Raw genomic sequence first — 9,593 nt, 5'->3', positions numbered from 1 at the left:
ATGAAATTATAAACTCTGAAAAATAATTCATCGTACTAAAATTATAATATTTGATTGCCATCTTGCAACCTTATTGCGGATCTGTGCATAGAATAAAAAAAATAAAAATCGGGATGGAAAAATAGGGGTTGATCGTATAAGAGTGAAAATTGAGATTAATATGAAATTTTTATTTTAAGTCATGACAAAATAAAAATAAAAATCTTGCCAAAAAAATTTGTTTTTTAATTATCAAATAAAAAATAAGGGTTGATCGTAGAGGGGTGAAAATTTAGGGTTGTATGTATTTTTGTAAGTTGTATCAAAAAAAAATAAAAAAAAATTTGTCTAAAAAAAAAAAGAAAAAATTAGGGTTGGACCACCCAACATTTAGGGGGATGAAAAATATATGTTGTTCGATTCTCCACCCCGGCCGATATGCACGCTAAGATACACGAAAATCGGTCGAGCCGCTTCGGAGGAGTTCAATCACGCACACCGTGACACGAGAATTTTATATATTAGATATTAACTTTTACAGCGCCATCTCTGTAATGATCACAGAACACTATTACTTCTATGCATGTGCTGAATTTGAATTCTCCCTAGTAGGGACAACTATCTATACATATAGGCTGAAACATTTATTATTATTTTAATAAAAGAAAAGTAAGAAAGTCTGATTACACTTAAATATTTTTTTGGCAGATTTATCAATTTTATTATGAAAAAACTCCTATTTATTTTAAAATTAAGTAATAAGTATTAATTCCAAGAAACCAAATGACATGGTCGATAATTTATTAAATAAAAGGATTAAGCTCGATGGACTTACTAGTAAAATGCACTGAAGTAGGAAACCTAAGTCTATGGTAAAATGTTACAGAAAAATTCTGACATTTAACAAATTTGACAACTACTGAAACGTCACAGTGTCATGCGTTATGCGTACGAACTTCAAAGAATACACTAACGACCTCCATTCATCCTTCATCGCGGTTCATTCGCAAATTTAACATCGTTTTAGACAAAACTAACATCTTACCTCGCCAATAAACCACCGTGCTGGTTTAGGCGTTGCAAAAATAGTTTAACAGTAACATTACATTTAAAATGGCATTAAAATCATCGCCGGCTGTTCTCGGGATGCTCGCTCGATTATCCCGTCGCAGTTTTGCCACATCGAAAGCTCTGGCTTCTAAGCCGGTGACTGTAAGAGATGCTTTAAATCAAGCGATCGACGAGGAGATGGAGAGAGACGAGAAAGTCTTCGTTTTGGGAGAGGAAGTCGCTCAATACGATGGTGCCTACAAAGTCACAAGGTAAAACATTCTAACCTATCGTATGTACATAAAAAATACTATTATATTTACTACCTAGTTATTGCTGAAATTTCAACTTGATTTGCTATTATAGTCTTCTTCCGTATCACAATTAAGTTCACAATAGATTGTATGTAATCTAAATTCGTTTCATTATTACATAACCCATTCATTTGTTGACAGATTGTCAAGTTCAATGTTATCGTTAGCAAATCGATAGTGCAATCAATATACTGTAGTAAACTGCAGTAAACAAACAAACACCCGAATGCAATTTGGCTAACCAATGAAATATAAATTATATAAAATGGATGGAAATTCATTAATACATAATATTTGCAACCTATATAAAATTTAAAACAATTTCTGTAATTTGTACAAGATAATATCTATCGAATATGTTGGAACTAAATTCTGAAAATCTGAAAAATAAAAATCATATCCAAAAGTAAAAAATATATTTAAGTATGCAGACATTTAACTATCATCATATAGAAGATCACTGTTTCATATAAGATTTTAATGCCATTAATCCTGAAAAGTTGAATGATAAAGAAGAATGATATCTTCCTTCATACATGGAGATTATGAAAACATTAAATTGTTTAAACAGACAAAATAAAACTTAAATATAAAAGTGTTAATCTCAGTTATAATAATGCCTTCTCTTAGTATGAAACAATAGAAACAGAATAATTAAAGTTTACAACCTTTATATTTTAAGCTCTGAATTATAAACTAAACCTATCAGTATTTAGCGTGCTAGTCTCGTCACAGTTAAAGGCCAGATAAGTATGATTAATTAATCTGGGCATGTAACTTTTATCCCTAAAAGTATTATTTCATGTGTTTTAGACTTTGGACTATAGTCAAATGAGCTTATATCTAAAGTATACATTATATTATTCAGCGAACACAGACATCCTACTACTACATTCCCTAACTATCTCTACTACTTACATAAATATTTATTTTATTTATACTTATTGTACACAAAAAGAAAATACAATAAAAACAGATTTAAAGAATGTCTAAATACTATGTACAAAGGCGAGCTTAACTCATTCATGAGTTTTCTTCCAGCAAACCATTATCAGAGAGAAATACGATGTATAAGAGGGGAATAGTGTACAATATAAGAGCTATTAAAGCATGATTTTTAAACTAAGCATTAAAAAAAATATCTAATATTAAATGAAAAATATATATAAATACATTCATGAATATAAATTCCCTACTGTTTGCACTAAGTTTGCATCTAGTTGGTAACTCATAGGTGAGTTTTAGCTTCCCCAGCATGGTTCTAAATAATGTCAATGCACACTCATGATGCACTAATCAATCATTAAATAATAAATTTCATGTGATGACAAAAGGTGAACAAGATATGAAAACCAACAAATAATTTTAGGGGTCTATGGAAGAAATATGGTGATAAAAGAGTTATCGACACACCCATCACAGAGGCAGGTTTCGCCGGTATAGCTGTTGGAGCTGCTTTTGCAGGGCTCAAGCCTATTTGTGAATTCATGACCTTTAACTTCTCTATGCAAGCTATTGATCATGTGAGTGTCCTGATAAAATTGATAAGTTGTATTTAATGAACAAAATACTCGTAATGTCCATGACACAATTGGTGGTGTTATGTCAAATGTTGACAATGACCAAAAAATCACAAATATAAATAAACGAATATGTAACAAAAAATATAGAAAAGGGATATCCCAATGAGTTTCTCTCTGGAAATGCTCAATGTGTGGTGGTTTTCAGTGAAACACTTGCTATGGATTTTATTAGCAAGCTCTTTCAGCCTAAGTCCAATGACCTCAGCCACCTCAGTCACAGTGGAGGCTGAATAGGCCCTCGAAGCTACTGGCAGATAGGTAGACCAAAAAAATACAAATATAAAACTATACATTATGACAACAATTCCGAAAATTTAAAAGATTAAAACAATGATACGTAGTGAATCCCATAAATACATGTTTAAATATAAATCCTTTTGTGTGTCATGTGTTGATAAGAATGTGCTAAACAAAATATGGACGATAGTCATCCATAATTATTAACTTTCTAAATAACTTGAAAAGATTTGTCTGTTGATATTGTCAATGTTAAAAAAGTAAATAAAGGTGCCACAAGGTTACATATTACAGATTAAAACTTGATTATCCATTTTCTAATGTAATTAAAATTTCTACCTAATATCACGACAACTCTATAATTTTTTTATGATGAATCCATAAAATGTGATGGTTTCCACAACAATCTAAGCCCAAGTGGGTCATGATCCACATATACAAACCGAAAAATCCATCTACATTAGTAAAAAAATTCACTTCCAGATAATAAACTCAGCAGCCAAGACCTTCTATATGTCAGCTGGCACAGTACCAGTGCCAATAGTATTCCGAGGCCCTAATGGAGCTGCCTCCGGTGTTGCCGCACAACATTCCCAGTGCTTTGGTGCCTGGTACAGCCACTGTCCGGGCCTTAAAGTTCTTATGCCTTATTCAGCAGAGGATGCTAAAGGTAAGCAGTTCACCTAGTTATTTTATGCATAGCCAATGAATCTAAGGGAAATATATAAATTGACAAAATCAAGCTGTGCACATTTGATTATATTTATTTATATATATTCAAAGAATGTCGTTTTTAATACTATCATCATTCATCATTGTGAACAGTACCTCAATAATAATTAAAATATATGAAGACAAAGGAGCACAAAATAGTGTATCTAATTGTAAAAAAGTATATAATATTTTTATAAGTACAACTTTGCTAATCTATCCCCATCTCCAGAAATAGTAATCATCCCTAGTTTGTCTTCTAAGTTCTTTTGGATAATATATTGAAACCATGTATAATGGACATAACCAGGATGTCACCACTTTAAGATGATAATTTTTTTTGTAGTGAATGTAGAACAGGGGGGACTTGATGTATAAATGTGAATGTGTGTTTGAAGACCACCAATTGATATTCAGTACAGTGTTTCATTTTATACTTTGAAAATCCATATGAGATTGTGACTATAACTTGTTGCTGTTTATTTTGCTGTTATTGACCCTGTTCCCTTGTAGTTTTGAAATAAAACTATATATTGACTTTTGTTGATTGATGGTTCCTCTAACACTCTAACACATATCATAAATAGTCAAAATATTATATTTTTTATATTGATATTTTAATTTTGCCTTCCTGGTATATTCATTACTTAGAATTTTACTTTTAGGTCTCCTGAAAGCTGCCATCAGGGATCCCGACCCAGTTGTTATGTTGGAAGATGAAATTATGTATGGTATACCATTCCCAATGTCAGATGAAGCCCAGTCCAAAGACTTTGTACTTCCTATTGGTGAGTAGACCCACTTATCTGTTGTTGCCGAATAGCTTTTAAAAAGAAACACCAATGGCCTAACTACTCTCATTCTTGATTGTTCAGATTACTTCTGCACATTATAAGGCACAATGGCAGTAAAATTGACTAACAGTAAAAATTTAATCATTTTTCAGGCAAAGCTAAGGTAGAAAGGGAGGGTCGGCACATCACGCTAGTGTGCGCGGGACGAGGCACTGACACCGCGCTCAAGGCCGCTGAACAACTGGCTGGAAGCAAGGGTATGTCTGAAGATACATCATTCACCAACTCAAAACTGACACGCGTCGGATATGACAGCTGTCAATTGCAAATTCGACCGATTATTATTTCATAAAAAACCGAAGACCAAAAACTTAAAAATAAAAGTTCAGAATTTGGAAAACATCTTACTTCATATTAAAACTAGGGTGCTGCTGCAAAATTTCACAACTTGTTGTACCTATTTAAATGTATTTTAAATTTATTTTTCATAAAAACGGATTTAATTTCATTGTATAATTCACCATAATATGTTGTTGTATAACTCCACTATACTAATCTATTGTAGTTTTGTAATCAATGACAAATAATTTTGCAGCAGCTTTGTTTAAAAGAACAGATTCTGAATTGGGATGAACCATGTTCAGTAAGTCATTATTAAAGTCCTCTGAAACTCCTTTGTACATAATTTAAACTCCAGTATGTTGCACTAAATATATTTGTACATTTTTCAGGTATAGAATGTGAAGTAGTAAATCTAAGAACAATAAGGCCAATGGATTTCGACACGATCGCTCGGTCCATTGCCAAAACACATCATCTCATTACTGTAGAACAAGGATGGCCGCAATCTGGTAAGGATTTATGGACAATAACATTAAAAGGCTCAGTACAAACGTTGGGTGTTTGAGCCAGATAACAAATGGAAAAACGTATTCTGCTACTGCTGCACTTTAACAAAGCATCTATTCAATGTGCACACTACTAGACATGTCCTTTGTATGACGGCCCCGGTGGCGCACCACTCGGCGTCCCTTTACGGCCCACTTGTGTTCTGCTGTGAAGGGCTCAACAACCAATACAATGCCATTGAGAAGTTAACTACATATCTCAAACGGGCGACATTCATTTGGTAATGTCTATTAGCTCCAGTGATGACATAATATGATATTAGAGAATATCGCCCCTATTAAAACACGCACTATAACTGCAATAGAAATCAGCTGATGTATGGTATTCAAGGCTTCGTTTGGCATTTGCGTAAGCTTTAGATTCTAAAATATTATTAACTTGAAAGCTACAAAATACTTGACCACGATATGTGGCAGGATAGTGGGATTAGTGTTGAATAACGTGTATTGTCCCAGGAATCGGTGCAGAGATCTGCGCCCGCGTCATGGAGTCGCCGTCGTTCTTCGAGCTGGACGCGCCGGTGTGGCGAGTGTGCGGCGCCGACGTGCCCATGCCCTACGCCAGGACGCTCGAGGCGCACGCGGTGCCCGGACCCGCCGACGTGGTGGACGCCGTCACCAACGTGCTCGGCAACAAGTCAGTATAGCTCTCCTCTCAACTACTGTGTCGTGCTGGGGAACAAGTCAGTGTTGCTCCATGCTGGGGAGCAAGTTAGTGCTGCTTCATGCTGGGGAGCAAGTTAGTGCTACTTCATGCTGGGGAGCAAATTAGTACTGCTTCATGCTGGGGAGCAAGTTAGTGCTGCTTCATGCTGGGGAGCAAGTTAGTGCTGATCCATGCTGGGGAGCAAGTTAGTGCTGCTTCATGCTGGGGAGCAAGTTAGTGCTGCTTCATGCTGGGGAGCAAGTTAGTGTTGCTGCATGCTGGGAAGCAAGTTAGTGTTGCTCCATGCTGGGAAGCTTGGGTGAGAGGTTACGGCGCAAATGTGTAGTGATGTCTGTTGCTATTGTTAGGAAGCAAGAGTGTCGTGGACTGTGGTGTTTACTGAATAATGTAGATAAAACCAAAAAATGCTTCGTTGTTTCAGAATCAGTGCAGTGCAAGCCCAGTAGAACAGGGAATCTCCACAAGCAAATATAAATTAATAATGTTCGGATAATCTGTACATATTTTATTTATTTCTACATGGTGCATTGAATGAAAAGCAAAGAAGTCTTAACTTGATTGCTATTGTGATTTAACTATACATTTATATTGAGATTAGAATTTAATAATTTTATTAAAGATACTATTTGTTGAACAAAAAGATGTATGATTTGAAAAAAGTGGGTCGTTATATTAATTATTATTGTATTGATGATAAAGTGAGCGTGCATTCCTGTTGTAAGTTGACACATGAATCGAATGCTATTGGTATTTATTTTATTTGGTATTGCTATTATATATTAATTCAAGCTGCGAGGCGGCTTTCATGCGTCACGCTATGGACTGCAATTATCGCTTGTGTGTAATAATACAGATGAGTTAGCAAACCAAAATGGCGAAAAACGCCATCTGTTTATCGTCATATGTACTAATCGTTTGAAAAGTTCTTAAGTCAATCCATAGATGGCGTGAGTTCGACGAGCAAACTGGCCCACGGACACAACCCACTGAGTTTCTCGCCAGCTTTTAGGCTTCGAACGAATAGATAGGGCAAAAAAGGCGTTATAGCTCTTTGTAATAAAATTGAGAGTGAATCTTATTTTCTTAAATTCCACTATCAAATGAGCACTTGACACCAAGAACCTGCGCTAATACTAATAGTAAAGAAAGTTTCACAATACATTTTTTGTAGTGTCAAAAATAATTTCATTCTAAACCAGGGGCTCCCAAACTGATTTTGTCTACTGCCCACTTAGAGAATAAATTATTTTTTAGCACCCCCATTTTTTCACCTATGTACTTAAACTGTGGGAAAGGCTGTTCTAAACAAACACCTGAATCGAACAAAGCACGCAGGTCCGTAGCGTCACGACAACAGCGCTGCGCCGTTGTTACGTGACAATTTATCTCAGGACAATTTGACCGCCACAATACGAAGATGGTTTCACCAATAAGTGGACCCAAAGCCACCTCCAAAACACATAAAAAACCTACCGACCTAGGTGTCAGGTATAATTGGTTTATATGTGTATGTCTTCACCACCTATGTTTAAGTTCTAATATAGACGACAATTCTAGCTTCGTGAGTAACTTCAAAATATTCCAATACTATTTTTAATAGGACTTCAAAACATCTTTATAAAAAACACAAATACTACAATCTGCTGGCCAAGATAATGTGATTCCCTAATGACCGACAGACGAGCGAGGTGGGAAAGGTAGTCAAAGTTATCCCATCAACAAACATACACAGCTTAGCATTGTAGTCAGGACACAATAAAAAATTCCGCTTTAATTAAATTCGCAATAAATAATGGGGAAGTCAATAGTATTTCATTTAAAAAAATTGTATAGGTACGCCTAGCCTGTGGGAACCAATTTATTTTTTATTTTATTACTATTTTTATTTTATTCCGAATTTGTACATAATCATTGTTTTTATTTAATTTTGGTATTCTATATGACATGTTATTGTTAATGAATGTAATACGGCTGCTAAATGTGAAGTATATTAAAAAAATCTTGACTATCCAACGAAAATGCACAAAAACACGAATTATCACGAAACAATTTTGCTACACTTACAGTGGATAGTCAGTACCTACGTTCACAATCAGAGTTGCAACAGAGGGTCCACGATGTTCCTGTGAACACATTGTGGGGATGGTGACAGTTTGATTGATGGTCACCATTCATGATCCAACTACAACACAACTAGAAATATCATCCCACGTGTAATTCGATTTTTTTTTCTTTTACTTACCTACTCACCTAATTGTAAATGTTTTCTGTTTACTATAACATTTTATTCCTTTATAAATTTATTTTTCATATACACATATACTTGTCATATCGAAATGTGTAAGGGCCTGGCCACAGCTACTGGCGGTGCGTTTTGCGGTGCGTTGCGAGGCGCGGCGAGCGGCGCTATTTGCGGGGGTATGCCACAGCTAGACTAGTTGCGACGGCGGCGGCGTCAGACGTGCACGTATTTAGAAATCCCTATCAAATTTACCTTTCAAAAGTGGCACGATATTACCTTGAAATAAGTGCGTTCTTAGCTGAAGATATTATTCAATCAAGAATAGGAGCGCACCCAGTTAGAAAAAGAGAGAACTTGGCGAATTTCACCCTATTTACTAGGTATTATATTAGGAATATAAGAACTATCCCGATAAATAGATTATTAATAGATTCAACCTTCACAGAGATTACCAGGTTCAAATCTCAATTTACCATACGTGTTAATTGCTGATAAAGCCTATCCTCTTAAAAATTATTTGATGCGCCCATATCCACCGGGTGGTTTAAATGCGGAACAAATAATTTTCGACAAAACATTATCCCGGGCAAGTGTCACAATTCAGTACGCGTTTGGTATTCTAACTAATAAATTTCGTATTTTTACGAAAAGTGTAAAGGCAAACAAAAAGCACGCGACATTGATTATAAAGGTTTCGTGCCTTAAAAGAAAGTGATGGAGACAGAGATGCAGATTTTCAGCAGTTTGTTTCCCAGTTTGGAGACTCCAATATTCACAATAGCGTACGCAGATCAAGACGGAATAATCGAGCAACGGTTCAAGCATCTAGAATACGAAATCAATTCAAATTTCAAATTTTATTTCAATAATCCTATCCAAGAGTATCTAGGAAACCATTAGTACCAGAAAATTGTTGTTTTATTTCGTCCAAAATTTTTTTTATAACATGCCTATATTTATGATGTGGATGTTTTGACATCCATATTTCTGGTCTACTCAGTATTTCACTAATGAATTGTTCCACATCCATTATATTTTATTAGCTCAACGCGCGGTAAAAACAAAATGATTTGTTTCGGTCGCGCGATGCCTCAATGCGTCCACCGAC

The 9,593-nt window shown here is 35.2% G+C and overlaps 1 protein-coding gene across 1 annotated transcript; it reads left to right on the top strand.

Annotated features, from left to right (window-relative positions):
- The first annotated feature begins 912 nt into the window (after nt 1–912).
- Nucleotides 913–6,883, top strand: Pdhb (Pyruvate dehydrogenase E1 beta subunit). The gene is made up of 8 exons (XM_028188415.2): nt 913–1,301; nt 2,713–2,866; nt 3,647–3,833; nt 4,540–4,662; nt 4,821–4,925; nt 5,400–5,519; nt 6,033–6,213; nt 6,665–6,883. Exons 1-8 carry the CDS (start codon nt 1,093–1,095, stop codon nt 6,687–6,689), a joined length of 1,104 nt encoding a protein of 367 aa, XP_028044216.2. The 5' UTR covers nt 913–1,092; the 3' UTR covers nt 6,690–6,883.
- The last annotated feature ends 2,710 nt before the right edge of the window (nt 6,884–9,593 follow it).

Source organism: Bombyx mandarina, chromosome 06, assembly GCF_030267445.1.
Source record: "Bombyx mandarina strain Sakado chromosome 06, ASM3026744v2".
Classification (NCBI taxonomy): Eukaryota; Metazoa; Arthropoda; class Insecta; order Lepidoptera; family Bombycidae; genus Bombyx; species Bombyx mandarina.
The sequence above is the reverse complement of the archived record's forward strand: the minus strand, read 5'-3'. Positions and strand labels throughout refer to the sequence as shown.

Bases quoted from the DNA above. Each gene is read 5' to 3' on its own strand.
- Pdhb (XM_028188415.2), top strand. From the start codon at position 1,093: ATGGCATTAAAATCATCGCCGGCTGTTCTCGGGATGCTCGCTCGATTA. The intron at 1,302-2,712 runs GTAAAACATTCT...AAATAATTTTAG, and splicing joins GGTGCCTACAAAGTCACAAG to GGGTCTATGGAAGAAATATG. The intron at 3,834-4,539 runs GTAAGCAGTTCA...TTTTACTTTTAG, and splicing joins TTCAGCAGAGGATGCTAAAG to GTCTCCTGAAAGCTGCCATC.